The 12,766-nt window shown below is 44.0% G+C and overlaps 1 protein-coding gene across 1 annotated transcript in view; it reads left to right on the forward strand.

Moving 5' to 3' along the window:
- Window positions 1-12,766, forward strand: part of LOC145401382 (uncharacterized) — a 372,455-nt gene that overhangs the window by 312,475 nt on the left and 47,214 nt on the right. Inside the window, exon 4 of the mRNA XM_080273712.1 lies at window positions 6,215-6,420. Coding sequence (XP_080129838.1) covers window positions 6,215-6,420 — 206 coding nt within the window. The remainder of the gene's footprint in view (window positions 1-6,214; window positions 6,421-12,766) is intronic.

Below are 12,766 nucleotides of genomic sequence, written 5' to 3' on the forward strand. Positions count from 1 at the left end.
ACGGCCCTCTCACGTCCGCACCCGTTTATCATGATTAACGCCGATGGAGAACAGTGAACCTTCGAGGATTTTCCGGACCATAGAGTTTATACAGCGGGGGAGACGGGGGGAGGGGAGCTAGATCAGGGGGGGAGGGGGGATGGTGGGGGGTTGGACTGGGGGAGGGACGAGGGGTAGAATATGAGAGGTGAAGGCTTGTTTTGTATGTGTATTTGTATATCTGTGAGTTGAGTTAGTTTGGCTGCCTTGCTTAATATGTTGTAATTGTTCATTTGAATGTGAGCCCAGTGGAATGCAAGCTGTAATTTACCCTTTTTCTGCAGTCTACCGTCCTCCTTTCGGGGGATAGGGAAAGGAATTGAGGGACTTTTGTGTAATCGGGCGGCGGGGTCTATCGATTATATCAGTACCACCGCGTGAAGGCGTCCCTCTCCAGCATCCTGGCTCCATATATCAGAACATTAATAGCCAATCCTGTATTTCCCCCTTTGAGGTGTAGAGTCCCGAGGCTAGGCTGTTTAAGGTAGATGACCTGACTATTTCCCTTGATGTCATTACCTGATCCAAAAAAAAAAAAAAAAAAAAAAAAAACAATCACCTCTTGGAAATCGTTACTCTAAGGCTCTCGAACCACTAAAATAAAAGTTTATAATAGCAACCGGTGCCACAGTTGCATGACAGATAATTTAGGTGTTTAAGAAAATCAGAATTAAAGTAGGTGAAAATTCAGTAGCGTCTGCCATCTTAGCAATCAAGGTGGCGGAATTTAGGCAGAGGAATGGGGGGTAAGATTAATCCCTCCAACTTGAGGACTTCTTATGTATTCTCGCTGTGGTTTCTGAAGACGATTTTATTCAGTTTTAGTGGGATTTTTTCTGGACTTGAGGGGTTTGTTCCATCCTTCATTAATCCTGTAAAAATAAGAAATTGAATAAAAAATCGTCCGGAAGCAGCAGGAATAAAAAAAAAAAAAAAATCATTCTTCTAGTGAGTGAACTAGTCTTTTATTTCATTACTACCTTCAGATGATTTTTTTTTAACCTTTTGGAAGTCTTTAGGAATATGAGGGGTTTAGATGCACCTTCACTAAGCCCTTCACTACTAAGGGACCGTCCCAGGTTAAATAAAATTGCTTGTAGAGAGTATGAATTAAAAATGACATCTTCGTTACTATAGTGCACTTATTCAAACTTGGCCCAGATTCTTGTTCTTCTGCAGCTTATACCACAGAGGTTTGTGGAAGGAAAAAAATGATACTACAGCTCTACATCCTTTCCACTTCTTCTTGACTAGCATCATATTCTAACGTTAGTTTTTGGTTACTACTCGGCATTCAAGGTGGAGGGATGTCAATTTTAGGCCAGGTTTGAGTAACAGGTCATCTTTGGAACTCTTTCTCTGTCTGTATTCCTTGCTGCCTGTGACCTCTTGTCTTTTAAACGCAGTGTGTCCAGGCATCTCGAAATGAACGGATCTTGAATTTGGCTCTCGTTTATTTTGATTTTATTAATTTTCTTGGAGGGAACGACCGTGCGGGCTTCTGACCTGTGATTCATTCTTACTTGTATAAAAAAAAAAAAAAATGGTATAATAAAGTTTTTCAGAATTAAATAAAATTGTTCTGAGATGGTAAGAGTAAAACTGAAAAGACGCCCTGGGATTAAAAGCATTTGAAGACATGCAAATTGTTGCCATCCGTCTGGTTCCCCTCCTCCCTCTCTCCCTCCCACCCTCTTCACCCTGTCCCCCACCCACTACACCTTCCCACCAGCTTCACCCTCCCTCCCACTAACTTCACCCTCCCTCCCACCCACTACACCCTCCCCGAATTACCTACAATCTTGAGTTTACATTTAAGCCGGGGTGAATATTCTGGCTGGCTGTGACCCCTCGTGCTGAAGAGGTTTAATGAAGACCAATTATTAACCAGGCCGGTTAGAAAAGTCTCCCCTAAAAAATAAAAAAAAAGTCCAACTGTGACAGGAATAGAATAAAAAAACAAAAATTGCGTCATCGAAGTGAAAGGAGTTAAAATCTGAAAATTCTTTGTGTAAGGTTCTCTCTCTCTCTCTCTCTCTCTCTCTCTCTCTCTCTCTCTCTCTCTCTCTCTCTCTCTCTCTCTCTCTCTCTCTCTCCTCCCTAGTGCCATCCTCCCTCCCACCCACTTCACCCTTCCCACAACACCTGGCGAATTACCTGCAATCTCGTGTTTACCTTTACCTGCGGGAGAATGCCAAGGAGGTCTGGGGGTTCTTAGAAGAGGCGCGCAATTCCCTAAGGATGTACCTGGGCCTTGAGATTCACTAAAAGACTTAACCCTTCCAGTCCCATGACGCGTTCAACTATACTCCTTTCACCTTAACTTGGCCCGGATTTTCGTTCCCTTTGCAACTTTTTCCACGCGGCTCATTGACAGAAAAAATACATTACTGAGGCACTACTTCCTTTCCTGTAGTACTTCTTCGTGATTAGCGTCATATTAGTCAATTTGTCCTTTAAAATATCAGAATTCAAGATGGAGAGACAATTTTAGGCCAAGTTAGAGTAAAAAGAGTATAACAGACAACTCCTTCTGTCCCCTGACGCACTGTGATATACTCCTTTCGTCTTAACTTGGCCCACAATTTCGTCCTTTTGCAGTCCATTTGATGTAGGTCAGTGGCAGAATAAGATAACACATGTCTGCCTTCCTTCCATAGCACTTCTTCGTGATCAGCATCATATTCTAGTGTTAGTCCATTGTTACGCCTCAAAATCTAAACAGGGAAGATAGCAATTTTAGGTCAAATTAGAATAAAAGTAGTAAAATAGATTCATGTTTCCTCCAGACGATTTTATTCGAAAGACCTCATAACTAAGACTCCTAGAATTTCATGGAACCAAAAATGTAATATTCAAGATGTGGAAGTTGCCCAGTTCCGTCACTTGAAAACAATCCGACTATAGTAAATTTGGCTCGCCTCTTTTTTTATCTCTCTCTCTCTCTCCTCGCCGCCAAGTAACTCCCAAGACGCCGACACTCAGGTGAAACTGCTTGTCTTACAGAGTTCTCCTCAGGGCTCGGTGGGGGGGAGGCGGGGGGATGGGGGGAGGAAGGGGGAGGTGGTGGGGAAGGGTGAGGGAGGGGGAGGGGGATGTGGTGTGGCTGGTGAGGGTATTGGTGGTGGTGGTGTGGGGGTGATGGTGGTAGGTGGGAGGGAGGAAGAGAGGCGGTAGTGTTGGGGAAAGGAGGGAAGGGGGAAGCAATAGTGATGAAGGTGGAGGGATGTGGTGACGGGGGTAAGAGAGGTGGCGGTGAGGTGGGGGGGTGGCGGGAGACGAGGAGTGGAAAAAAAAAAAATGAGAGAAGAGAGAGGAAATGAGCCTGTTGCATCAAACACCGTCACTGGCTCCGGTGGGGATTTTTTTTTTTTATCTGTGCGGTCTTGTATTTAATAATTTCAGTTCTAGGATCTCTTTTTAAATTTTTTCCCCTTCCTGCATCGTGACAAAGCCTAAGTTAAGAAATCCTTTATGAAATGGAGGGGTTAGATACAGCCTCCATTTTCGAATTAAGAGTGATTTCTCTGCCATTCTATACCTGTGAATTTAACAAGTACTTTCTCATTCTCAGACCCACTCCCTCATTCTTACACCCACTCTTGCATTCTCAGACTCACTTTCTCATTCTTAGACTCACTTTCACATTCTCAGACCAACTCCCTCATTCTCAGACCTGCTCTCTCGTCGCAATGCTTTCCTGATTTCCTGCTCTCCTCTGTCAAGCCTTGTATTCATTTGTGTTTGGAATTCCTGCTTCTTTTCTCAGCAGACTCTCACATCCGCTCTTCATTTATAGATCTAAAAGGAAGGATTTGATCGCCCGTTCGTGTGAGTGGTTCGTTTCGGTGGTTCGGTTCACTCATTCCACCGGTTCGATCCACTCGTTCCACTTCTTTGGTCCACTCGTTCCACTGGGTCGGTTCACTCGTTCTACTGGTTCGGTCCACTGGTTCGACAGGTCTGATCCATTAATTATGCTGGTTCGGTCCACTCGTTCTGATGCTTCAGTCCACTCGCTCCACTGGGTTTCCGGCACTTGTCCAGCAGGCCGTATAGCCGAGTGGATGGGAGTACTGAGCCCGGCTTTGTGCTCACTCTGCCCATCACTGTGCTCATGTTACTATTTTACAGAGGGTTACTGTGCTCACTCTTCTCTCCTTGTGCTCACTCTTCTCTCTTTGTGCTCACTCTTCTCTCCTTGTGTTCACTCTTCTCTCCTTGTGCTCACTTTTCTCTCCTTATGCTCATTCTTCTTTTCTTGTGCTCACTCTTCTCTCTTTGTGCTCACTGTACTCTCTTTGTGCTCACTCTTCTCTCTTTGTGCTCACTCTTCTCTCCTTGTGCTCATTCTTTTCTCCAAGTGCTCACTTTTCTCTCCATGTGCTCATTCTTCTCTCCTTGTGCTCACTTTTCTCTCCATGTGCTCATTCTTCTCTCCTTGTGCTGACTCTTCTCTCCTTGTGCTCACTCTTCTTCCCTTTTGCTCACACTTCTCTCCTAATGCTTACTCTTTTCTCCTTGTGCTCACTCTTCTCTCCTTGTGCTCACTCTTCTCTCCTTGTGCTCACTCTTCTCTCCTTGTGCTCACTCTTCTTCCCTTGTGCTCACTCTTCTTTCCTTGTACTCACTCTTCTCTCCTGGTGCTCACACTTCTCTCCATGTGCTCACTCTTCTCGGATAACAACTTTTTTTCAGACATTATTATTAATTTACCTCCTTCACTGCAAAGACCTGCTGTTAATTTGCTTTCGTTTCGCTTACTCTTCCTCATCGTGCTCACATTACTCATTTGACGGCGTGTTTTGTTCCTGAAATATATGCTTTTTTTTTTATTATACTCTTCCAGGCTGGCAACAATATATTTTTTTTCATGCTCCTTTCAGACGATTATACTGAATTTTGAAAAGGCCTCTCAGCTTCGAAGGGGCAAACAGGAAGGTCACGAACATATCTTGACCCCAGTTTGAATACTCCCCATTCGTTAAATTAATAATAATAATAATAATAAGATGATGATGATGATGATGATGATGACGATGATGATGACGATGACGATGAAGATGAGGAAGAAGAATCGTCTGTCAATCGTAAACATAAACATTAAAAAAAAAAAGTGACGAGGAAGTTTACGACGATTACAAAACATACCTTTCTTCTGATCTACTTTGCCCCTCACACACCGTCCATCATATCATCTGTGGTAATCTAACCTGGCTGAACCTCTTATCCCACCTTTAATTAACCTCTCACCAAAAATTAATCTTGTACCTTTCTCAACTTACCTCGACTCACCTGCCAAGCTTCTCAGTATTTTATGAAACTTGATTTGCTGCTCTGCGTCGAGTTTGATTCTTCACGACGAGATGTGTCTCTGATGGTGAGAGAGAGAGAGAGAGAGAGAGAGAGAGAGAGAGAGAGAGAGAGAGAGAAAGGAAGAAAATGTAATCCAACTGAAGAGATTAATGGAGATTGTTTTTAACATGTCCATAACGAGTGGTGTCCCCAAGGTCGATTAAAGTCATCATAAATAAATAGATAGGTAAATAAAAGGTCATTACACTGAAGAAATGTACTTTCTCTTTCAGCCTCATTAATTCTAGCTCTCCTAGCTCTCCTAACCTATCCTAATAATGCCATCCAAGCCTAACTATTCTAACCTAGCCTGCCATCACATAACATAACCTCGCCATAACGTAATCCAGTCTAAGCAAAATAAAATCCTGCTTTTACATGCTGCTTTCTTCCTCTTCTTCAGACAGGGCAGAATGCACTAAGGAGATCCTGGTGCTTCTCTGCGTCCATCGAGGCAATGCGCATTTTTAACCTAACGTATCCCATCCCAACCCAACCCAACCCAGCCCAACCTAACCTAACCTAACCTAACTCATCCTAACCTTCTAACCTAACCTGACTCATCCTAACCTTCTCAGCTATCCCCACTAAGCATATACAGATATACAGCATCACAGTCTCGCAATATCTACCCCTCTAGCTTCACCTGACTAAAATCAAATCCCTCTGCCTCCCTCCTCCCTCCTCTTCTTCAGAAAAATCAAATCCCTCTTCTTACCTTCTCTTTCCTATTCTTCAGAAAAAACAAATCCCTCTTCTTACTTCTTCCTTCCTCTTCTTCAGATCCTTCTTCTTACCTCCTCCTTCCTTTCTCCCTCAGACGGATGGGCACTACGCATGAAGAAGTTCGAGGTCCCCCTTCACGTGCACCGGGGAGAGGACGCCACCCTCCACTGCGAGTACGACATGGAAGGGGCGCAGCTCTACTCCATCAAGTGGTACAGGAACGGCAGGGAGTTTTATCGCTACGTCCCCACAGAAGTCCCCGTCAGGCAGACCTTCAACGTGTCCGGCATCAAGGTCGACGTGAGTATCCATTGGTCTCTCGAGTTTTTGGTCCCTGTAAAAAAAGGACATCAATATCAGGCATCAAAGTCGACGTGAGTATCTATTGGTGTTTCGAAATTTTGGTCCCTGTAAACAAAAGACATCAGTATCTAAGAAATTTTTGGTGTTTCGAAGCCACTGACAGCCTGAAACGTCATTCAGATTCTTGCTTTCTCTTCACGATTAAGTCCTTCCTCAAGCAGATCTATAAGTGTCAAGCATCAGAGTTGACGTGAGTACCCAACGCGCATGTTATTACCTTTCTTTTGTCCACGTTCAGACCACAGACGTTATTCTGATTTCATTCTTATATTGACATGACATTTTTAACATCGAGGTAGACGGTCGTACCCATTAGACACTGGTTGATATTTTTTTTAGCTATTTTCAGGCCTAGGATAAATTTCTTCGTTTAATTCTTACTACTGCCAGGCGAACATATTTACACGGGAACACTTTTGGGTTTCTTTAAATAGATGTTGATTACAGAATTGATCGTGATGCGTTTATGGTGTTGGTCTTATTCATATCTTTTTATCATTATGGATTTAGCCTTGTCATAGTTGTTGGGCTTCATATTCCCACACACACACACACACACACACACACACACACACACACACACACACACACACACACACACACACACACACACACACACACACACACACACACACACACACACACACACACACACACACACACACACACACACACACACACACAGAGCTCAAAATACATGCATATAAGTCGACATGAATCGCGTCCTCCACTCCTTTCCCATCTTTTATGTGTGACGGAGACTCGACAAACACCACGAGATGAGAGAGGAGTGGGTGAGCGTGTGGGGGGAGAATATCTGGGTGATGGGAAATGTGGGGAGTGTAGAGGGGTGATTTGGGGAGAAGTGTGGGAGAGGAGACACACACACACACACACACACACACACACACACACACACACACACACACACACACACACACACACACACACACACACACACACACACACACACACACAAATCTGGACTGGATGACCCTCACAGAGAGAGAGAGAGATGTGAGAGAGAGGGGAGAGAGACACAGCACCTGGAGGGCCCTGGGATCAATATGAGGGAGGCCCCAGACTGTCCTCACACACCACAAGTCATCCATGCTCTTCTCCCCTCACCTCTCCTCTCTCTACTCTTCTTCCCTCTCCCCTCACTTCCCCTCCTCTCTCTCTGCCTCGCCTCCCCTCTCCTCTGTCTATCCTCGCGTCGCCTCTCCTCGCCTCACCTTATCTTTCCCCTCCTCTCTACCCCCTCCCTCCCCTCACCCTTCTTCTCCTCCCCAAGCTTCTCCTCGCCTCTACCTTCCCTCTCCTTTAGTAACCTCCCTCTCCTCCTCTTTCTTTCACCCCCTTTCAACTCCCCTACCCTCCTCCTCTTCTCTCATCACCCCTCCCACCTCTCCTCTCTCCCCTCACCCCCCACCCCTCACACACCCCATCCTCGCTCTACCCCTCTTTCGTTTTGACGTCTGTTCTGGTCGTCTTGATTGCTTCGAGGTATTTCACGCCATATGATTGAATTCCTTCCCTCTTCATACTGCAATGCCGAACATACTGGAAAAAAAAATAGTATGCTTAGTGCTGATGATGCTGAGGGGACTTAATTTGTTGTGCTTCATGACGCCCTTAAAGAAAAATTAAAGAAAAAAAGGAAAAGGAGTAGGGGATAAAGGATCTGAAAAAGAGAGAGGTTGTGGGAAAAAATTACATGTGAGAATTTCTGGTCAATTAATTTTTTTACGGTGCTGAGCGAGAGAGAGAGAGAGAGAGAGAGAGAGAGAGTCAGACAGAGACAGAGACAGACAGACAGACAGACAGAGTGAAATAGGGAAAAATGGTGAGCACAATTATATACGCTTCTCCATATTCCAATCTAAGCTTAAAACATAATTTCCTCATTGCAAAAATTTAAAGAAAAGAGTACAGATGAGGAAGAATTACATGTACAAAATCGCAGCCAGTGTACTTCCTTCATTACATATAATTACAGGTGCTTCTTCCCTCAGTAATTCCCCAACTTGTCCTTAATTTCGCCATGGTATGTTATGTAATCATCTTTATTGGTGTGAAAATTAGAAGGGACCGAGACGCAGCAAAAATATGGCTGTCTTCAGTAAGGAAAAATATTACTATGAAGATGGTAAAAGAAGGAGAAGAATGAAAGAAGAAAGAAGATGGAGAAGCAAAAGAGGAATAAGAAGAAGAAGAAGAAAAAGAAGAAGTTGATGATGATGATGATATAGATGATGATGATGATGAAGATGAAGAAAAGAAAGAGAAGAACAAGAATTCTGAGATCATATAGGCAGAAGCGAAGTAAAAATGTAAGTGAGAGAGGCAGAATAAAAGCTATGAGGATGAGCAACAAAACAGAGTCAAGGAAAAAAAATGGAGGTTAGAAGTGCTACAGGTATACACGAATTTGAGTCGAAAGTGGGAAAAATTTACAAAACTTTTTCTCCATAAAAAATAAATAAATAAATAAATAGATAAATGAGTAAATAAATAAAAAAAGCTTTCCAATCCCCAAGACGTGCGATCCAGTCAGTAAAGAACAATAAATATTTTTTTTTAATTAAGCGTGTAAGAGTATAGTAATAAAAATTAAAACACAAGGTCTTGAAGTGATGGAGTGTAATATTATGAATGTGAAAAAATGAAGGAAAAAAGAAAAAATAGGAAAGAAAGAAAAGATCAAGAAAAAATAAAACGGTGAGTGTGAAACGAAACAAAATGAAAATGTGAATATAAAGTAAAAAAAAAAAAAAAAAAAAAAAACTGTGAAAGTGCGAAAGCAGAGAGAGAGAGAGAGAGAGAGAGAGAGAGAGAGAGAGAGAGAATTGGAACAAAGGGGGAGAGAAGAATGAGGGAGGGAGAGACAAAAGACAGAGGGGAAAAGAATGAAGAGAATACAAAAAAAGAAGACGCAGAGACGAAGGAGAGAGAGAGAGAGAGAGAGAGAGAGAATGAGGGTGGTGGGAGCAACAGGTGTGTGGCCACGAGACGCAACAGCTGGGATCAAATACCGCCAGCTGGACATCCCGACAACCACCTGCAGGGGAAGGGCAGGGAGAGAGAGAGAGAGGATGTGTGTGTGTGTGTGTGTGTGTGTGTGTGTGTGTGTGTGTGTGTGTGTGTGTGTGTGTGTGCGTGTCTGTCTGTCTGTCTGTCTGGGAAGAGAGAGAGAGAGAGAGAGAGAAGGAGGGGAGAGGATGTAGCACTGAGAGCCAGAGTGGAGGGGAAAGGGGGAGAGAAAGAGAGACACAAAAGAAACAGGGAGGGAGAAATAAGAGTACAAATGAAGGGAAAGTTTGGTGTGTGTGTGTGTGTGTGTGTGTGTGTGTGTGTGTGTGTGTGTGTGTTTTAGAGTGAGAGAGAGAGAGAGAGAGAGAGAGAGAGAGAGAGAGAGAGAGAATAATCCTAAAGCTTATGACGCATAGTAGCAGGAAACGAACAAAGAAAATCCCAGATATATATGAGGCAAAATTAATATCAAAACTCGTGTCCCTTTAAATCTAACTACGAGGGGATTTTCTTCAGCTGAATAAAATCGTCTGATTATGGTATGGATTTAATAACAACCGCTTCAGCCCAAGAACCTTTTTTTTTTAATATCTTCTTAGTGTTTTCTTACGATTTCTTGCCATCTTGCTAAGGCTCCGTCGTAGTTGTGAAGGAGCTGGAGGCTGTTCTTGACCCATTAATTGCGATGTACCTCCCGCGAAGCTGCACAGTATGAAGAATATAACAATACGTCGTCGGGGTGAAGGTGTTAGACGCCATTGCCAAGAAAGGATTCATTGTCGTATCGAATCGTATCATTTATAAAGGCTCTCCACGCTGCTCGATCTCTGGCGGCCTCCCTATTCAGCCCCTTATCCCTGAGCTCACACTCTATGACCTTGTCCCAGGTCTTGTTCGGTCTGCCTCTCGCAACCCCACCCCCAACATCCAGGCTTCTCACTTTCACGTAGATTTTTTTTTTTTTTTTATCACCTGAATAAAATCGTCTGGCAGGAGGAAATATATGAAATAATACGTCACCAAACGGGCAGGTAAATTGAACCTTCTTTTTTTTAACCCTTACATCACAAAAAGTCACTCAAAGCCAATGGAAAAAAACAATAGCTAGAATAAGAAAAAAATGAAGGATGTTATCGTTGAGGAGAGAAGTAAAAGAAATTACTTCATTCCCTTCACCACGATTGCATGTGTGTTGGGGAGGGGAGGATAGGTCAGAAATAGGGTGGGGTGGGTAGAGAGGAGTGGGCAAATAGTGTGGGCTTACCAACAGTTCATCTCAAAACGTTCATCTAGTAAAACAAGAAGTTAGTACGAATCGCTCTCATATACCCTGCGTCTCAGGACGTATGTAAATGATACTCAAGAAATGTCGAATAGGAAAAGACATGAGATCGGTAAAAAAAGGTAACGAAACCAAAACTCATGTTTTTTATATTCTGTAGTTTATGTTCAAATGTTTAGTAAGTCGTGGAATGAAATTATCTGGCAGTACCTTGAAAAAAGACGTCAACATGGTGAAAGGAGGAAGGAATGTTTGAGGAGGGAGCGAAGCCTAAGCGCGCGTTTAATAAAATATATGTACCTCGTGCCCAGGAGTTAGGAACGGCGAGAAAAAGGGGCTTGAGTGAGGGTGAGAAATGAATATGGATAAAGGACGAGGACGAGGACGAGGAGGCGGGGGAAAGGAAGGGAGAGAGAGTGAGCGTGTGAGAGGGGATGAATGGAAAGGGTGAGCTGGAGGGGCTGGAATGCTGGTGGAGATTAATAAAGCTGGGGTCGGTACTGGGCTGGGTGTGATGCAGAGAGATGGGCGCGGGTAGATGAAGAGATACACGATGCAGGAAGGGAAGGAGATGGACAGATAGACAGGGATAGATAGATAAGCAGGTAGGCAGATAAATAGATAGAGAGAAAGGGAGGAAAGACCCGGGCAATAGTTCCAATGTCCTAGTTTTTCATCAGGACGCGATGTCTGACCTAATAAAACCTGTCAGAATTCACGCGCCAGTCCTTTGAATTCACCCTGGGACTCAGGTGATAGGGAATTCAAAGCCAGTATGTTTTCTATAAAGCCTGAATCCACGTGTAGATCGATGTCAGTGAGGTGGTGAGCAATGTAAAGCCAGTCTATAAAGCCACGGGTCTGGAGAAACATATGCCGGAGTGATTGGTTCCTTTTCTCAACAGTAGGGTTTTTATTTCTTCCTCATTTAGAATGCGTTCCTTCTCATCTCTTCTCAGCGTCTTCGTTCGTGCGTTCCTTCTCATCTCATCTCAGCTTCTTTCAAGTGCGTTTCTTCAGCTTATTAATTCGTGCGTTCCTTCTCCTTTCACCTCATCATCTTTGGAGTAGTTCAGGTGTGTTTCTTCTCATCTCACCTCAGCATCTTAGTTCAGGTGTGCTCCTCATCTCACCTCAGCATCTTAGTTCAGGTGCGTTCCTCCTCAGTTCCCCTAAATCTTTCTAGTGCGTTTCTCCTTTAAAAATGAAAAAAAATCAACAAATAAATAAAAACTGCACTGAAGGGGTTAACTCGCCTCATCTTCGGCCTCCTTCCGTGTCACTTCCTTTCGTCGCCTCCTTCCGTGTCACCTCCTGCCGCCCTGGGAGTGTCACGCCCCTCAAGAAACTGCGCTCGGAAATTGAGGTGTAGCTAAGGTGTGATGAGGCGAGGGGCTTAGCGCGACCCTGCAGGAACTCTAAGAGGAAGAGGAAGAAGAAGGAGGAGGAGGAGGAGGAGGAGGAGGAGGAGGAGGCCAGCCAACTTATTAACCAGTGCCACCTCATGTCATCCGTCCGCGTTTTGCCCCTTCACTGTGAGAACGACTCTCTCTCTCTCTCTCTCTCTCTCTCTCTCTCTCTCTCTCTCTCTCTCTCTCTCTCTCTCTCGCTTATATAAGACAATATTAATCGTCGCCACAAAGAGATTTTAAATCCTCGGGGAGCTAAGATGAAGTACCTTGCCTGCGAAAATCCTTAAGATGTTGCCGACCGACCGGGCCTCTCTTAGAAAAGCCCCCACATCTTAGAAAACGTCACCATACTGAAGGGGTTGAGGGGAAGCTGCTCCATGGGTGTGCCAGGCGACTGCATAAGTGATGGCGTCGGAAATTTCCCTGGTATTTCCTTATTAAAAATTTCAGCGGATCTTTCAGTGCAAGGAAGGGTGATATTATGAGCATGTACAGGGGGTGAGGTGCCGGAGAAAGACACCTTCACGTGGTGGCACTGATATAACTGGGCGGTTGA

This window comes from Coenobita brevimanus, chromosome 55 (assembly GCF_032717465.1).
Source record: "Coenobita brevimanus isolate Jiangsu-jjx chromosome 55, ASM3271746v2, whole genome shotgun sequence".
Lineage (NCBI taxonomy): Eukaryota > Metazoa > Arthropoda > Malacostraca > Decapoda > Coenobitidae > Coenobita > Coenobita brevimanus.